Source organism: Myzus persicae, unplaced genomic scaffold, assembly GCF_001856785.1.
Source record: "Myzus persicae strain clone G006 unplaced genomic scaffold, MPER_G0061.0, whole genome shotgun sequence".
Taxonomy (NCBI): Eukaryota; Metazoa; Arthropoda; class Insecta; order Hemiptera; family Aphididae; genus Myzus; species Myzus persicae.
In genome coordinates, this window is record NW_019104226.1 from 10,827 (window position 1) to 32,057 (window position 21,231).

The window sequence follows — 21,231 nt, forward strand, 5'->3', positions numbered from 1 at the left end:
TTTAGTGGTCCTATATATTAATAGGTTATTATAATGAATATATAACTCTGCTTGAACCTTATTATGTTATTATAATATATATTAATTTTATAATATTACGAAGTTAAATTTATAATATGGTTTCGTTGAGTTAAAAAAATGCCCAGAAAATACATTATCGGGTGTACCCGTTAAGAAATGTATAACATGATTCTAATCAACCAATATCATAAATTTTGCTTTTATCAAGTTTTATTGATATTTTCGGAACTAATAACAAAATGAAATCCATCGAAAATGACCTACAAAGTACAAACACATAGGTAGGGCCTATTCGATCTCATAGAGATATAGATTTTCTTTTTGTAGCTATTTAAACGAATAGCTACTTATTAGTGTTTATACACAATATATATATAATATATCGATGTTCCATAATAAATAAATATTGTGCGTATTCGGAAGCTTATTAAAAAAACTTATTTTATTATAGAAATATAGGTATAGAGAAATAATGTGAAATCTTAATTGTTGACTGTTATATACTTAGTACCTATATTTATATATATAAAAGACATTTACTATAAATTATTAATGAGAATTTTTTTTTAGTTTACTTATATAATATATTATACAGTGCACTATTATGTTTATCGTCAACATTGTTGTTCCTTCATTCGAAGGATATACGAATTTATATACATAAATCGTTCATGTTTCCATTGCGGAACTTTTGCATTGATTTAAGAGCAGTCAACGATACCTAACGTAATATACTTTAATAATGTCTATTATAGTTATCATTAGTTGCTGTGGCTTGTAAATGTTCACTGTTATATTATAGAGGGAAAATGTTAACGAAACGGGCGTTATCCAAAGGCCTGATTGGTCAGCGTCGGTGAGTGAAATTGCCTTGAGTTGTCATAATTTCCACTAAAATCCTTGTGCGTTTTTATTTTACTAGCTAAACGTATCGTTGTTACACATTAGATAGTCGCAATGTGTATCGTATATTCAAATGGGCAGTTGTAGGTACGTATAAGATAAAACAAACAAGGGAAGGGGCAGAGAGAGGAACGGATACCGCCTTGTTGCGGGATGCTGGGTATCTAGAAGACGAGTTTTAAACCTCCAGTTACCAATTGTCGGCTCCGGTCACCCGACACGCAAAATAACACGAGTTCGTCTAGTTTATCGGTTTACTTTCAGTTTCGGGAAATTAACAGTTTCGTTTTTTTAATTTTAATTTTTTTAGTGCTAATTTATTTCCAAATTTTCGTTGTGCTTTTGTTTGTTGCAAGTTATAATAACCGCATTATATTATAATATAATATTGTATGAAAATAAAATATTTAGGTAAGTTCAATACATTTGTGATACCATAATTAATTAATACTTAACTATTACAAAAATCGAAATAAGTAGGTACATTATTGATTGTTGTTTTTTTGTATTGATAAACTGTTTTGATAATTTTTTTAAATGATTCAAGAAAGGTTTATTAATATAAACTATTTTCAATTAATATCATGCAGTGTTTTTATAGTTGGAAGGCATGTCTATAAACATGTCTTTACTATATATGTATTTTAAATTCATCATAATGTAAGCTTTTATTGATTATAACCGATGAATATATATTTTACACCTAAATGTATAAAACTTTATCAATAAATATTAATCATATTTTATTTAATGTAGATAAGTGACAAAAGTCTGGTCATACCTTTTTTAAATATTGTTCATACAATACAATCGTTGAATTGTTTTAATCTTAAAATAATATAGTTACTCATTATCAGCTACTTCTATTATTATATGAGAGACTGATAACAAGTATAAATATAAATATTAACAGCTGAACAACAGTTAAAAGAATTAATAGTTTGCAACTTAATATCTAATAAATCAAACATGAAATAAACAAAATTATTTAATTAAAATTATATTAAGAAAAAAAATATACATACATATACATCGTAACGGGGTATAACTTAGTAATATTAACTACAACTATTGTTAGGTAATAAAAAAACTATTCCTAATAACGCAATGTAATGTTGATAGTTAAATTAAAAATATTAAAAATAAAAAATTAGTTTTTAATTGATAAAGTTATTTAACCTTAATTTATTGATGTACAATAATTATACCATTGACAAAACCATTTGTATACATAGGTATAAAATATTATAACGATCAAAGGAATAACATAATTATCCATGAACATTGTACAACGTACCTTTCTATCAATTGATACATTTTTTAAATACCTAATAATAAAAATATTTATATGAAAAAAAATTAGAAATTGTTGATGTTTTATTTCCTGTCGGAGAAATTAAATCGCAAGGAAATAATATAATATAGTTAATATATTCTTTGATTATACCTCATTATATTTTATTAGTGTACCAAAATTGGTGATTTGAAAATATGTATGCAGTATACCACATATCTAGATTTATATTATAAATTTTATTGTACGCAGAATTTAATATATTATTCAAAACTACGTAAATTATCATCGATTTAAAAATGTTCAGCACATTTTCTGTACTTTAATTTATAACATTATTGCTTACAACTTGAAAGCATTAAATCAATATATTATTTTGGTAGTTATAATCTAGTGTGTGTTAATATGCATGTTAATTTCTGTATAACTTCGCCTATCTAGATATTACTTATAAGTAGGTAATATTAAATACCCAAAATATTTTTGTTCACATAATATTACTTTCCTATAATAATAATATGTGATATTATTTGTTGATTAATAACAGAATGAGCCCAACAGTACAGAAGTAGTAGGTATTTAATACCTACCTATACCATTTTATTGCTCTCGACTTCTTGGGTCGTATGAATATTCGGTCGGATGTTTTTTAAAACGTGATTGCGTTATGTAAAAAGAAACTATATTTAAAAATCATGAACGCCACTGCGTTCTTTCTAGTATATAGTAATACAAATAGCCAATAGGTATCGATAATCAAACTTGTTATTTCTATTGTTTGACAGTAAAATATGGTTTGGAAAATATTATGAAGATATCCATAACGTCTCAATCAATATTCTTCGACAAATATACACATAACTATTGAGAAATATTGCCCAGAACATAAAAATATAATAACCGTATGTAGATCCAGTTTTCGATTTGTATGATTTCTGTTTTACTTGGCATGGATTAGACCTCCGGCTATTTGCGCGAAAATTAATAGCTAACTATATGATATACTTAAGTACGTCTGTCTGTCTGTTTTTTCTGTTATTCATTATTATTATTATTATCTGTATTATTTTTTATAATATACAGTCAGAGAAATAATGATATGATTGATTATCGATTCTGTCCGATGAAAGACTGTAATAAATATCGCACAATATTATTATATAGCAACGAAACACTTGTGCTACTGCTGCTGCGGCAAAGTGCTGACCTAAGTTAATACTAGCGCCCGTCCGATTCAATTTGAGTATTATCTTGACACAATGACTGTATAATAATATTTATATCAAATGTCGACTGCAGTACGATGTTATAAGTAGGTATATGAACAAGCTCTGCAACTTTTCGTTAATTAATTACAATAAATAATATTATTGTGCAAATGTTTTTTTCTCTTCTCTTTTTTGATTCATAAAGACATATTATAATCGAACTCGATTGGTCTGCGAGCTATACATAGATAATATATATAGCCGCAGCCCGGATCGCGGTTTCTTTAAATTGCTTATTTAGCCGGTCACGACACAATAACGTGGTCAAGTGTAAACATTATACCAACGTGCCCGGACATATAATATTTACGTACCTGTCTGTTTATTGTAGATTTTTTTTCCTTATAAATATGTAATAATATTATGATTATTTTAATAATGCGGCCTGCTGTCCTGCTGAAGTTAATGATTCATATAGGTACACGTGTGACTCTCGGAGGAAGAACAAATGAGGCTAATTTGTCCATTGCAGCAGAGCGCGCCGCTGCACACTGCACAAATTGCAGTGTACAATATTATTCAACTGGTTTATATCAATTGGTTTCGCGTGAAATAGAATCATAAAAAACAACTCGGTTATAAAAAAAATATGAAATATGAAAAAATAAAAAATACTAACAGTTAGGTACCTGCTATTATATGGTACTGCAGCATTATGCAAATGATACTGGCCGGGGGTTAGTAGTACAGTCTCAAATAAAGTATACGGTTACAAGTACCTAATAATAATATGTTTGTGCTTTTCAAATGTTTTATAATTTACAAACAAGCGAGTATAGTATCTATTATAGACTATAACTATTTTTTCGAATTTATTTTCTAGCTGTTAAAAATCTTGAAGTATAATTTTATTATAATTATAGAATTCGGTAGGTATGAATGTACGAAATGTAAAAATATATATATTACTAAAATATATTTTTATTTATTAATTTATTTACGGAAAAAAGATTACAATAGCTGTGTATATAATTGTAATAGTTGTACAATGTTGTCGCGAAATACTTCAAACTCAGTGACAAGCCAACTCTCTGGCGGCTCAAGTGTGGACGTCCCCGAATGATGCCGCCCTATATCAACAACAATAAATTAAAAAAAAAAAAATTTAATTTACTTATAAAATGTATACTATTATTTTATTCTACTGTACCATTTATATATTTATCGATGTAGTTTCTTGTAATGTTGTAAATCATTTGTGAGTAATTATGCACTACTATCATCTGTTAAACTGTTAAAAAATGTAAAACGTAATCAATAAGTTAGATGATCTTGTCAGGAACACTTTAAAATAAAAAAAACAGTTCAATGTTTTAGGTAAATTAATAAAATATGTGATTTAAGCAAAAAATACTTATTTTTAAATTTGTGTTTTTGAGAAAAACTTAATAATAATTATAATATTTAATACGTAATTGCACGTTTTTAATAAAAAATAATATATTCAACATATCTAACGTTGGTATTTAATTTAAAGGTGATAAATAAGTTAATTTATTTTTGGAAAAATAACATATTAGCTTAGAGTTGTCATACTTTCCGGTTTGGCAGGGACTGTACCGGTTTTCAATTTAGTGTCCCGGATAAAATGTTTTAGGGACGACCAATTTTGAATTTTCTCGGAATTAAACTTCAATAATTTGTGTTAAAATATTGTTTTTTATAATATATTTCTGAAAAACTGCAATATTGTTTTGATAAATGATAAAATAATTAAGTTTACTTGAATGAGTCATGAAATTAACAATATTCAATACGGATTGTAGGTTTATTGTTTTGCTGTTTCCTCTGTATAATTTTTTTTATCACATTTGAAAATTTTTTGAGTTATCATTCGGATTTGTTCTTTTGAGTTATTTTTTCCTCATAAAATCGTGAGAGTGCTAACCATTGTAATGATATTCCAGGTACGAAAAAATATAAAGTTAAAACTGGTGGCTGATCGCCTGTAGGACTGTAGGAGTAATAAGATTTTTCTCATTTCATGTATAGGTACAAAAAATGTTTGTCCAGGCTCAAGTAAATTAAAATATGACAGACCCAAGTTGTAGCCCTGTGTTCAACAAACGATTTTATTCACTTAAATAAGTACATTTTTATGAATAACAACAGTATAATTAAAAATTAAAATATTGAATTCTAGCAATGCTGCTTATTAAATTTGACTCTGAAAACAAAAGCAATACATAATTTTGTATTCTTAAAAACTATTACTTTGTATTATTTATTATATCTTTTTATATGATACATAGGAAGGTATTATAATATGCATACATTATTTATTATGTAAATAGATTTTAAAATGTATTATAATAATATGTACACCAATGTCTAATATAGGCATCAATAGAAATGTATAGTAATTATATGTTAAAACTTTATTTTACCCACTTATCTTCCTGTAATATATCATTATATTTATTTCGATATAATAAGCTTTCATGTATATAGATGTGTACAAAGAAATATTTATAAGCTTAGAACATTCGTGTAGAAAATAAATAAATATGCGCAAGTGAAATTATTATAATATTGGTTTTAGCTACCTACCTGTGTATGCAAACGAGCTATAGTATCGTTGGTCGTCAGACACTGGTTTTTTATGTTATAAAATATACAACTTTTGTTTTACAAGGAAAACGTTTTAAAATTGTTCAACGTCATTGGTTTTAAATATTACGATCTCTATGAAATCCACCTTGTATACTTATTACTGCTTGTTGTTTAAGTGTATATAAAGAATCCAACTATTTCACTTATAAAATAAATTTTACTATAACTGAAGTGAGGCTTATTATTGATAGGAAATAGTAGCCTATTACAAAATATACTTAAAGATATTTTATGGAACGTGGGGATAATGTTCTAAGGTCTTATAAAATAGCGAAAGATCGATGATGATAATAATTTATCATTACATGTTTGTAGCTGTTTCTTCGTTTCAACCCATTTTTGAATCATTATTTAATATTTACAAATATAAATATTTTTTTTTTCAAATTAAAGATGTATATAGGTATAAAACAAATGTATTGTTCACAAAATCGCATACTTCACAAGTAGATAATTTTGGTTTAATTTATAAATCCAGTAGGTATTATTATAATGTTTAGTGTTTATTATTTTTTTGTTTGTGACTTAAATGTTTTGTGACTTGCGTTCAATTTTTAAACGAATAGAAAAACGTTTTAGCCTTAAAGCTTGTCCATATACAAACGTTTGAAATATTTACAACATGAGATTTTTAATTTCTTTTGAGTCTGGAGGTACAAAATCGCTGTCATACGTCAATCTCGGCTGCAGCAGTACAAGCATTTATTTTTAGCGTCATTATTTACTGTAAATATAAGTACCAGTGATTCGTGACTTGTGTGACTACAATACAAACGTTTATCTTTTTCGAGACTTATGGCCGGTCGCTTAAGACACACGACATCGTTTTTGACCTGAAGAAAACATGCATGTACAAACCAACGGAACTGATCTTGTTACGGCGACGGGATCGATAAAGTACCTACACCATTTTAATCGCCGATCAATCAACATTATATATAAAATAGTAATAATAATAATACCGACCGACCGACCAACTGCTGTGCCGTTTTGGATACCGTATGAGAGATCAATCTGACAGCGAAATGATGTGTATGTTTGTTCGAACAATGTAAATAGAAAAAAATCGATTGGGCGGGCTACTCACGAAATCCTAACCGGTCAACGGGTAATAAGAATTGATATACGCACCTAGAAACTTACCGTTTGGTTCTGAAAACGTTGGTGCTAAATCATAATTGATGATAGATGAATGTAATAAACTGCAGACTTCCTCTCAAAATAAAACGATTTCATTCGGTATAAAATATTACAAATCGATGTGGTAACATATTTAAAAAATATCATAATTTATAGCATGCTGCAGGATGCAGTCTTATGCCTATATATATTCATTACAAAGAGGATAGTATTATATGAGTATACAACAATTTCATAACACTTTCCAATAAACGCGTTGAATTAAAAAGAGATGTATGACTGTAATAGTTTTAAGATAAAATAATAATTGATTAAATTATAGCTACTAAATTATAATCATTTTTTACCGGTTTTTTTTGTGTTTTTTTATTACTATAAAGCCTCGACAACTAAGGTTATTAGTTTACATATTTACAAAATTACTGTTATATTCGAATACTATATAGAATTTTAAATGTTAAAATAAGATTAATCTTAGTATGTACAATGAAGAAAAAGAAAAATTGTAAAATTGACTTATACAATTATATAATGTTACCTATAAAGTTTGGTTCTTTTTAGAAAAGTTAAAATTTTGTTGGAATTTTTATAATCGGATCCAAGTGTTTCATATAGGTGCCCAGGTATGTTTAATGAAGTTCTGATTGCTTAATTATTGTGGCGGTGTAGAAGGACTACGTGTTTGACAGTTAGAGCTTCTCCGCAGGCATAATACATATTGGATAGGTTCTTCGCGTTTCACGAGGAAGCAATGTGTAAGCCACGTATGCTCGATTCTCGGTCTGTTCATTATGACTCCATGTCATCTTTTGGTAAGGAGTGGAGGCCAGGAGTTAATTTTTTGTATTTTATTAACGTGCATATAATATATTATAGTCTAATAATATTATACTTCGATGATTTACAGTTTGAAACAACATAAATCTATATTATTTTTACTTTCACCTCAATGACTCACAAAACACTTAATGGTTAATAATTTCAATAAATATATTGAGGTATTTTGTACAAGTCGTATATTATATTATCTGCCCTTGAATAATTTAAATATTTATAGAATACACCGCAAACAATACAAATTATTACTTATATTTTTATTATTAATGGATTTAGTTTCTATCAAAATATTATAATATATTACTAATCATATTATTATATACGAATTTAATGTACTTACACGTTTTTACTTTAAATATTGTCTAAATTTATTTTTCAGACATGCATAGGCACTGAAAACTATACCGAAATCATCATGGAACAACAAAACTCGGTACGCGGTGACGACGACACAGCTACCAGGCGTAAGTCGTTGGGTCGACTTAGAGACATGTCCGTTGCGTGGGACATAGACCCTCAAGCGAACAAATACACGCGCAACGACGACACGGAACCAAGTTGTCCGAGTGGCCGAACCTTAAGCCAAGTACCGACATCGGCAGACGGTCTGGTAGACGTGGAACTTACGCGGAAACCACCAAATATGTCAGCTATGGAAATGGAAAGCATCAAGGAACGAGAGAGGGCGTCAATGTTAAGGAAGTGTGCTCAACATCTGGAGTTGGAGAGCGTGAACGGCAAATACAGCAGAGAAAACTTTAAGCGCGGAATACTCAACAAGGTAAGACTAGTTTTTCAAAAAAAAACCTATACTATCGAACCTGCAGGTGGTTTAAACTGAAATAAGATGAAATTCAACTAAAAAACAATATTATATTTAAATCCCATCGAAGTTTTACAAGAAACACTTTAGGTACTTGCAATAATATGATACGTAATAATATTGGTTGATTTTTATTTTTTTAAGCACTTTCAATAACTGAAGTGTAAATACATAATTTTTCCCTCGAACTTTTGGATAATCGAGATTTTGTCGTAGTATATTACATAATATATCTTTCAATTAAAATAATTTATTTAAGACAAATGTTGATGGTTTTCCTTAGACAGCTGTAGTGTGAATGTCTTATGCACCGCGTCTAGATGATCTACGCAGTTAAAATCATAGCCGAGGTTATTATTAATTTCGTCACTTTGAATCATCGTTACATAGATTATTTATTAGTAATATTTAGGTTATGGTCTTGAGAAACTCGAATAAGACATATTATCTAGGGATGAGGAACGACAGCAAATGTTAATTTCCACATGGTTGTATGATAGAAAAGTGTGTCTGAGTATAATTAATTTTTAAATTGTACTTAAAACTAAATGCGTATACTTTTAAATTAATGAGACATATATAGAAAGAATAATAATTGTTTTTTTTTTAAAAATACATCTATTGTATAAATGTCGCTTACACATTTATTCTAATAAAGATAAACGATATAGGGGGGAAACAGAATATAATATGATTGACTATTGAATTCTTATAAAATATATAATACTAAATATCACAAGATTTTTACGGGTTTCGTGTTGTTAAATTTAAATATTAAAATATTTAAAAAAAACATCAACTGCGTTTTATCCGACTACGTCGTAGTCTGCGGCTGCTATATAGCTGTTCGAAATCGTGTCACGAGCCAAAACGTTCCTCGGCCTGGAGGCGATGTGTTGGACACCTATACCCAGTGATTATCAAGACGCGATTGCGTTAATACTATAATAGGCGCCTCAACGTTCCGACGTAGACGCTGCACGTGTTTTGTTTAATAAACGTTCCCTATATATAGTAGGGGGTGGATGGATGTATGAAAATAAAAATTAAAATGTAATAAATAAAAACCGTCGGACGGTTTCATTTACATATAAGGAGAATCGCGCTCACGCATCGAAAAAATAACATTCGTGAAAGCATTAAAGCTCGTTCGCGGTATGTGTCGATGACAGTTTTATTATGTAGTTAGAGTAAAAACTTGTCAAGAGGGTGAGTTATGATGGTGGTGGTGGTTGTGTGTGTGTGTGTGTGTGTGTGTGTGTGTGTGTGTGTGTGTGTGTGTGTGCGCGCGTGCGTGTATGTGCGATGGGGAAAGAAACGAAACATGACACACGTTATGGACACGTCAAACGACTCGTGTTGTGTGGGAAATATAGATGACATCGTTCGAGATGGAAAAAAAATAACATACAACTCACAAATAAAACAATGATATACGCGAACGAACAATTAAACATATATTAACTTGTCATCGCTTGTGCCGACGTTTGTTCGTATACAATTGCAAGTAAACCTATACTAGTAAGTATCTAATATATATATTGTTATTGTTATTGTTTATACGCCTCCTCTGCTGGTCAGCAGTGAAACAAAGTCTCAGGCATACAGACCAATGATTTTCTTCGACTCGAAACGCAATCGAGACTTTCGAGCAGCTGTATTGTGATATGTACGAGTATGTAGGTAGGTTCATGAAAAAAAAACTAGAAATTCAATTTTGTACATGCAAAGTGTTGAACTCAAATTACATTGTGAGTTTATAAAATATGATATTTTCTCGCAGGCTTTTGTAAAATATAATAATAACGATCGACGATTTTGCTAGTACCTACCTATATTTTGTATTTGTTGTATACTCGCAGAAAATATCAACTGATTCTAATAATCGGCAGATTTGTTTAGTGAGAAATTTAAGATTTTATAACTTTTGTCATGAGTTTTTTATGTTCTTATTTTTTGTCGAGGAAGTTGAGCATATTTTTATGAGTCTGTATATCCATATAATTTATTTTTGTTTGGTCTATAGTACATGCAAAAGATAAATTTATTATCTTTAAGACTTTAAACTACCTGTTGCTACCACTCATCATCGAGTGATCTGCATAATTGTTTTAATTCATTTAAACACATATCATAGTATTGTCATTGCAATTTTTCGTATATTTCTTATCCACTTTATTTCTTATCTCCATTTAAATCACTATTAGAAACAAATATTTTGCATCAATAGATCATATCACTTGAGCCTTTAGAATAAATCATCTGGATCGAAAATTTAAATTAAAACCAAGTTTATAACGACCAGTTATAATGACCGTCGTCGTAGTTCTTATACACAACTATCATTCAATTGTATATTAGTAAAATATCCGAAATAAACAATATTATTCGTAAATATTATATGGCACTGTTCCTTATGGAACATAAGCGATTGGCGAGTATTGTGACGGGGCAGTAGATCATCGTTAGATGAATATATGGATCGACCTGCAACTTGTGTGTGTCGGTGTCAGTGTCGGTGATGGTGAGTGGAGGTGGGAGGCATTCGTACATCGTATTTAATAGCTGCCCGACCAAGCTATTGTTTTCGTGTTAACAATTAACAAATCGTGTAGCATATTATAATATATACCTATTATGATGACACACGGTCACAATGCGAGTGTGAACGTACGGCGCATGTATAAACTAGCGATGCGTATTATAAGATGGTCACCCGCGCCCATTCGTGTATTATATACGCGTGCTGTTAGAAAGTGGAGAGTAAGTCATTTGTCTGTTGCCGACAAAATGTCGGTGGGTCAGAGGTGACTTGTGTTCGCTAATAACCGAGTCCTCTTCGCGCCAATTCATCTTTCAACCACCAATATAGGTACATAATATTTTTTTACATGCACTATACGTACTTTGGAAAACGTGTTTTAACAGAAAAGTATACGCACGCATTTCCGTCGAACCGACTGAATTATGTATGGTAATAATAATAACGATGATTTAAGAAGTAAAATTAATTATTTTCATAGAAAAGTAGGTATAGTGCGATGACCGTGTTATTTTTCAAAAATGTAAACGAGTATATTCGTATTTTGAAGGCTGAACTTCAAACAGCGATGATATGGCGTGTTATAAATTGATTGTAAATATAAATAAATTCTAACAAAATAATATATAATAATAATTTAAATATAATATAAATTAAATAGGTAATCACTACATGATTTTGCGATAGTTTGAAATAGGTGTCTAACCATCGAAGTAATGTTTTTGAAATGTTAGTTTTTTTTTCCTCGGCATGTGAATGTTTAAAACGCATAATATTATAGTCTTATAAAGTAATATTATTGAATGATGTGGAAGCATGATATACTTAGGTAATAATTTAATATTGTAATTTAATTTTGAAAACAATAGAATGTTTTGTACCTACCATATAATTAATGAGAACATCGTTACGGTTATAAATTTCAGGTTTTTTTGAATAGTTTATTGATAAAAATATATTATTAGAAGAAAAACCTTCTTTAGAATTATTATTTTCATCATCCTAAAATAATCATTGCACTGATTATATTAATTATTACACTTTTCATGACGTTTTATAATGGCAACGAAAAATTCACGATGAGTCATGACTGTTTTAATATAGTCGTATATCTGCTGTTATTCGTTTACTAAATGACTTTAAAATTGATAACAAATTAAAAATCGAATCAAATAAATAGTATCATTTGTGAATCTAAAAAAAAAAATTAATACAATTTAATATATTATATACCCAGAAGTATATAGAGTGTATCGAGAAATACACTCTACTATCGTCTATCGTATGTCTCCATTCACCATAATAATAATCGTTTAATTGTGCGCTATTTGTTATAAATAATAAAGAATAAAATATATTAATATAAAACAGCTACATAATGACGATAATAATAATATATAGCCAGGACACTCAGCACGCCTTTAACTGTTTAATAGTTTATGGATAAATAAACGGTGTATGACAATGGTAGTAAATTTATAATGATTACGAAATGTTATTTAATATTACGCGTTCAAGTCTATAATATTATTAGCTGCCTACGATAATGATATTGTCTACGACACCCTTTTTTTGCATTCGCTGTAGGTATATCGTGGAAACCAGTAGTGTATATCTCTGAAAATGGTGAATCCAGGTTGATTTACTATTCGTATCGCGTACGAAACTTTCGAAACGCTCGTAATTGGACAGTAGCTATACTTATCACGAACCCGATATTACCATTCGCGTCCCTGTGACTTCAGGGTATTTTACAAACGTTATTATAGCTATTAGAATTTTGGTGTGTTTTCATAATATTATTAACTGCCAAACGATTAATTGAAGAATTTTTCGCAACATTTTTTAAGTTCACGTCATACTACTACAAACACCTCTGTAATAAAATAATGTGTATTTTTTATAGTTTAAGTATAATTGACGATTATTTGTTTAAACGCATCCGATTCAGTAAATATCAAGGAAAAATAAAATACTAATACTCACATTCACATTCAAATTTATACCAACCTACCCACACATAGTATGACACATTATTAGTATCAAATTGGAGTGAGCTACAAATTAAAAAAAAAACACTTATGGTATATAAGTCAAACTTTTTTCTACAAAACTCGTATTATAGACTCTATAGAAATAAGAATCAAACAATCAAACATTTTATGTACCTATGTAGTGTTTAGAACACGGTACGAATAATATGTTAAAAGTCAGAATTATTTTTTATTGATATACCATTCGGTGTAAACGGAGTAAAAAAACCAATTTTGTATGTCGGTTAAAATTTTGTATTACGTAGAAAGTTATTTTTGAATATTATAAAAAAAGGAAAGCTGTGCGTAAGTGTATCACCTGGCCTGCATCGAAATTTTACCTTTTAGTTGAACAAGTGTAATAATTAACGTCATCTCAATAGACACTTTTGCCGATCCAACGATATTATTCGTCGGCAATATACCTAACTGTGTTATTATAGTGCAGTAATGGTTATAAACGGGTCTAAGTGTATATTATATGTATACGTATTTACTACACACTATACTAGTGTTGCGTGTACTCTTTCCCGTTATGCAAATAAACTAACGTCCAACTTTGGGTATACATTATTTTAAACGATAAATTCGATAATTAGAGCGAGTTGAGCATGACGTGTATGTGTGTGTGTGTGTGTGTGTGTGTGTGTGTGTGTGTGTGTGTGTGTGTGTGTGTGTGTGTGTGTGTGTCATACTGCTGCAGCTTTATAAGAATTAAAATTAACATAATTATTCCAGTATATAAAAATTGTATTTGATCAAAAAATAATCTGTATAATATCTAATTTAATAGGTTAAATAATTATTGAATATATATTGAAATAATGAATAAAACTAACTAAGTATATGATTTTAATTAGGTATTAAAACGAAATGAAATGAATATTATTTTATTATGTATAGTATTCTGTAAAAGAAAGTGCGTTTTTCAAATACAAAATTTAATGTAAAACCCCGTGTATAGTGAGTTCTATGGTATTTAAGTAAAAAATCTTGTTTAGTCGGAGGATAGATGCAATCACGATACATTCATTTTACACGTGTTGAAAATTAGCCTGCACCACAATAATACTAATTGCCGCAAACGTACCCGTATAGGTATATTGTGGTCGAAAAATATCAATCCTATAGGTACCTATTGCATTTTTACTGCAGTTAAAAACTGCAATAATTTATCGTAGGTATACCCATACCTTGATAAATTGATAATACTTTCGGAGGATATTATTTAAATCTCAATGAGAGGCAAATAACTGCTTTATATATATTATATAGTCGGAACTGAGTTCATAAATCTACCAAACCTGTCGCTCCCAGACAGAATGCACGGCTCTAGATCTAATTACCTAGTGAAATTCCACGTCTCTCCCATTGTTTGCAAATGGACCACCGCACTCGGTGAATTAAAATCGCTCGCCGCAGCTATTCCGGATATGTGTGTGTATATATGAAAAAATAACATAAAACAAAAGCATCGTTTCCATTTCACGTTGCATCGCCGTTTATCTCGTGGGCCCCGTTATGTTCTTATACCTACTATCGACCTCCTGACATAATGCTATCAGCGGTTCTATACATATATAACGACGGTAAATCAACGTCAACAGCGATTTTCCCCCTTATATGTATAGTGGTAGTTAGGTAACTTCTTCCTGCTCTATTTTATATAATATCATTCATTATTTCAGCTATTTTTGACATATGTTATACGCAGCGGTAATGTATAGCGCTCAATTCCTGTTTTCCTGCAGGACACGACGAGCCATTATCAACCATATTTAATAGTTCAATATAATATCAATATAATCAATTATATATAATTATTAATTACGCACAATACCCGCAGGATTGCAAGAAGAATATATTATAATAACGTAGATGACACGAAAAACCAGGTCTTATTATGTGCTAACTGCTAAGACAGATTTTCAATAAAAAATGTAGAAATTAAAAAACAAATTGCCAATGATTTCTACAAACAAATCTTAAAATCTTAGTAGGTAAATAATATAGTATAAAGGCTTAATTAAAACAAAGCAAAAAAATTAGAGTAAATAATTGAATATTTGTGAAAATATTGTATACATTTTTTACCACATTGGAGGTTTTGACATAATTTGTTTTTTTGGCAACCTTACATTTGATTTTTTTCTTAATATCACATTGAATATTCTATGAATTATATTCGATATGATATTATAAATGTTTCATCACATAGAAGGTATTTCATGTCTGATTTATAGTATATAGGTGTGTAGGAGGTTTTATTTATTATGTTTTATTAATTATTTGATGAAGATAGACGATAGCAGCATATATTAGGGGCTATTATCAAATTATAGCTTATTTTTTTCTGAATCCAGGGACACCGAAACCCCCAAATCATAAATTTGGAATATAGGAGGTTTTTTCGTGCCAACGACGATAATATGGATGTCTGCAAATCAAAAAATAGTAAAAAATATCTTGTCCTAAAAATACACGCCTTTGTGATCACCCCTTGACCCTTGACATAGTTCAAAATGTTCCAAACAATAATCAACAATTATTGAATTGTTGAAAAATGTGATTTTGTCATTATTCATGGAGTTAATATCATAAAATATATCCTAGGTACTAAATTAACGAGGGTCATTAAGAAAGATACGCACAGGCTTAAATTAATTAAGGAACGTCTTGTGAATAACGTGTTTTGTAATCCTTTGACGGTTTTAATTAAGTGTTAGAATACGAGTATCTTGATTAATGTTTATAATAATTATATCATACACCCATTTTATAAATTTTGTTTTAATGCGATTTGACTACTCTATATCTGAGTGATAATAATAAATTAATAAATATGAACTGTGATCCAAACTAGCCGAGCGAATAATATATATTATTTAAAAACACAATAATTCTTCTAAAATGATGTTTACTTAAGCACTCGATGTAATGAATAGACGGGCATCTAAATAATTATTATTGGTTGTGTAACGCGCTCGTACTACGATAAAGATCACCACTATATATATTGTATTTACCATCATTCGAATATTATAAGATATTATAATAAATAATAGTATATGGCATCGATCACCGTGGATACCTATAAAATACCACAATTTGTTTTCATCGAATAGTTTTACACTTGTTGTAGTTGAATATAGTTAGTACTAAGTAGGTAACTTTAATAACGAAATAAATTAACTATCCTTAGACTTATTGCCCAATTAACTGATATTCATTCGTACGGTGGGGGTCGTACCCGTACGCGTTATTTCGAACACGCCCCTAAATGACGCCATTTGCACCTTCTAACCCCTTGTTACTGATATTTTTGATTTAATACATTCGTGATGTTATAATAATAATTCGTTTATACGATCACGCGTGTTATAGGTACATAGGAGAAGTAATCTTTCTTTTAATTTTTTTTTCTCTTACGAGAGGTCCTTGATCGTAACAATGTGACGAGCCCGATGACCGTTTCGTGCAGGCGTTGCAAGCGGCAATAAATAATATATCGGTTATGCCCCACTGCTATATAATATCATACCATGGTAAGTAATGAGTCGAAAAACACACGATCACGACTCGGCTAGTACACGAAGTTCATGTCGAGTCGCGGGTAAAATGTTGTGTTCTCGGACACCCTTGATTCTCGCCTAGATTAACGAGGTGTGTATATTATAATATTATTATAATATATTGTAGGTTATATGTGCCTCAGTGTCTCTTGTATTATAGCTGGTATACCGCGGTATAAACCACATGTACCTACAGCGATCGGAAATAATTTAATTATGAGTAATATTATTGTTTAAAAATATTATATCTTGATTATTATTATTTATTTATTAAGTTTTGTTTTCTTAAACATCTATATAATTATGCAAGTGATGAAATCAGCCGGTTGTCAGTTTTTTACTCGTGTTTAAACATAACGGCATTTCGTTTGAACTGAGAGGGCTACCGGCGGCGACGGCGGTCGCGCCGTCGACAGAAATGATTTATCGGTTAGACCAAGCCAGACGTGTGTGTGCATAACATAATGTCGTTGAAGGTGAAACACTCGGCTATTTCATCCATTTGGCACCCTAGGACCGTCAACCGTCCTCTTAATTATGTCTGTAATGAATTAAACACAATGTTTTTTATTTTTTAGTTTTACATAATACGCGTCCATATTATACTTTCGAATAACATAATTTCTATTAGTCAATGAAGTACAGCGTTGATTTCGTGTTACATATATATATTATTGTAAAACTACATAAACAGTAAATAATACTAATAATTTGTTATTATTAATTTTATTAATTACCAAAAAATTACTATCATTATTTTTTACAAGATGTTACACATTATAATAATATAAATATTAATTACAATAGGTAATATTAGGTATTATAAAATGGATAGAGGTAACAGTGTATTATAACGGTTATACACTTTGATCAATACCACAACATTAAATAAATACAAATACTTTCTTGAATCAAAATTATTGACTACAAAATATTTTATACAGCTAGTACTTGAATTACAATATATTTTAATATATTCTTTACAATAGCCATTTTAATACAATAACAACTTATATATACAAGCGCTAATTCTTTGATTAAATAGCATATAGGTAGGTATTAAATATTTTAAACTGATGTTTATCAAAATATTAAAATTAAAATAAAATAAAATTGAAACAAATTATACCATCATATATAGTTATATAAATTATATTTATGATTTCAAACTTTAAAGATTTTTCACAAAACGTAATAAACATATTGCAAGTTTTTAAATGTCAATATACTTTATAGGTACCTCATTCGTCCAATTTTTTTATCAAGTAATTTATTAGAAAAAAACTAATGTAACATTTTAATTGCCATATGCCCACAAAATGCACCACTACCTGCAATAGCAACTATAATCTGTGACGTAAAATCGTAATATCATAAATCGTACGTTTATTAAATAATAAATCTGAGAGTCTATCTAACCTAACTAATTCATCCATATAGTTGTTTACATACACTATTAAGACATGTAATAAAAGCTTTGATGTTTATTAGTAGTTCGTGATGATAAATTAGAGGTACTCGCTGATATTTTCTCATTTTTCTAAAAATTAATTACATAATTGACCTTTAGGATACAAAACGCATCCACAAACATTAAGGCAATTATTGTATTTAATGTTCATTTTTAATTATCTGTTATAATTAGGTAACCTTAAACTGCAGTTACGAATACAATTGCAATCATTAAAATATTAATTATAGTTTTGATACTTATATGTGTACATATAATATCAAAATTAAAATATATAAACTTATACGTATCAGTTTTAAATTATATAAATAATATATTAATTTTAATTCATTATTATAAAACACAACTTGTATTATATTTTAAACTCCGATGAGTGAGGTAATGAATGTATTGGCTTATAGTTCTGTAATTTGTTGAAATTTTTTGGTATAGAAAGCGATTCCAAAATGTTCACATAGTACGTTAACAAATATAACAGCTCCATAGTTGGCAAATGTTGTAAAATTGGGATGGGCTCTTAAGAGATGTCATAATTTGATTTTCTCAGAATAGTTAGGTACTTATTCCAAGCGTATAGAAAAATGACAACAAAGTATCAATATTTTATTAGGTGTGCACCTAGTCGAGCGAATTAAATTGAATTTCTATTCCCACATCCATCATATAAATTGGTGATTACACTGTAAATTATGCATTCATTGCTTTACTTGTATTTTTAAAGTAAATTTCAATTAATACATTTTAAAAATATTTTAATATTAAATAATAGTTCTGAACGTTTTATTGTTATAAGTGTAATATTAAATTATTAAATGATTTACTAAAGTTTGATATTTATCAAATAAAGTAATATCTTACCCAAAGTAATTAAAAAGAAAAAATAATTGCATTTTGTAGAAAATCCATTAATATTAATTGTTTCATAGGTACTTCATATGTTTTGATGTATTACGTGTTACATATAATGGAATTTTAATGATAACGTATAAATTATAATATAACCGAAAAAAAATTCTTAATGGTTATTAAAAATGTTTGTTTACCAAGCACTCTGAACAGTTTAAAAGAATATGCTTCCAGAATATATAAAAACATATTATATCAAGTAATATTATTGTTTTACTTAGTAATTGTTGATGCATTAATACGTATTATGTAATCATCAGATCAACATAGAGTTCTATAATTTAAAAAATATTTGTATTTAAAACAAAAATTGCAATTGCTTAACACGTTATGGATATATATAATATTATTATGTTATTGATGTTTTCAAAAGATCACATACTTTCGATATATCAACAATCGATAATAATATAATTGCTTCATTTAATTTGGATTTTTGTAATTCGATTTTATTTTATTTCTTTATCATAAAGTATATAAGTAATTAATAATGAGTATGTACTTATATCAAAATAATATTGTTAATGTTCTTATTTTAGTTTGTTAGATTTGACAAACCCGTTTTGCAACAATATTATCAAAATAAAATGTGTACCTATCCACATAAACTATGTACAACCATGATAATAATAAAATGGAATATTCATAAAATTCAAGTACAGAAAACAGATCATCGTTATTTTCTTTCTGTATCTCTGACATTATATAAATCAAATAGTAGGTATGCAGAAAAAAGTTACACTATTAACCAGATACTTCAATAATATTATATATTTTTTTAATTAATGGACGCTTATTATATGTAGGTGATTATATGTTAATTATATATCCTCGACCTAAATTATTATTTTTTTTATTATATTGTAAAGCTTTAACGTTCCTTTAATAAGTTAAATATTATCATAACAGCTGATATCATCGCATTCCTAATTATTTTTTTATTTAAATTGCTTATGTACAAATATCGAAAGATTTGGTAGAAAATTGAAGGGAGATTATAAAACCGATATTGCATAGATAAATAATATTAAAATATTTATATATAGCTATTAACTACCTTGATCAACATTACATAACAATAATTAAAATTTTTAATTTAATAAAATAACTAAAATAATTGAATTCATTAAATAGAAATTCAAATTTTAAATGTTTACTGTTCTCACAATAACTTACTAATCTTAATTAATATGTTGATAATAATACAAAAAAAACTGAAATCAAACAAATTATTTTGATTTGAGTTTTTAAAAAACCTAAAAATATCTAGACATTTGATATTTAATAATATTCCATGTGCCTATTACTTCTTTATGTTAATATCATCATCGTTTGTATATAGGGGTACTTAAATATTAAAACTATGTGTATTTTGGCAGGTGCCAATTAGAATATTATTCATATTATAAAATATGTCTATTCTGCTTGCGGATTATTATTAAAAGTTAATACCATTTAACAGTGACCACCATGATAATATAATGACTAGCGACGGATAAGACGCTTTACTTCTGTACCTACTTTATAAACATTATAAAGACACTGAAACATCATCTATCAAATATTTGTTGGTCCTCACTATCGGCCTGAAAATTATCCTTTTTTTACCAAATATTTGACTGTGCGTCTTCTGTATTTTGTTCGAAGAGAAGTAAAAAAACATTTAAAGAGAGGAAAATATTATGTTTATTATTTTCTAGAAACTCGTGCAAGGTTTATGATGTCGGGCGTGAATAATAGTGGCGCGGATACCGGTTTTTCGGACTTTGTGGACCACAAAAGATAGGTGATAACGTTTGTGGTCGGTA

At 28.7% G+C, this 21,231-nt stretch overlaps 1 protein-coding gene across 2 annotated transcripts in view; it reads left to right on the forward strand.

Annotated features, from left to right (window-relative positions):
- The first annotated feature begins 1,099 nt into the window (after positions 1-1,099).
- Positions 1,100-21,231, forward strand: part of LOC111040213 (NADPH oxidase 5) — an 84,715-nt gene continuing 64,583 nt past the window's right edge. Inside the window, exons 1-2 of one of the 2 annotated variants that reach the window (XM_022324030.1) lie at positions 1,100-1,335; positions 8,456-8,857. In XM_022324030.1, coding sequence (XP_022179722.1) covers positions 8,492-8,857 — 366 coding nt within the window. In that variant the 5' untranslated portion in view covers positions 1,100-1,335; positions 8,456-8,491. Of the gene's footprint in view, positions 1,336-8,455; positions 8,858-21,231 lie in introns of those variants that run through there. The other variant, XM_022324031.1, reaches the window with a different exon arrangement.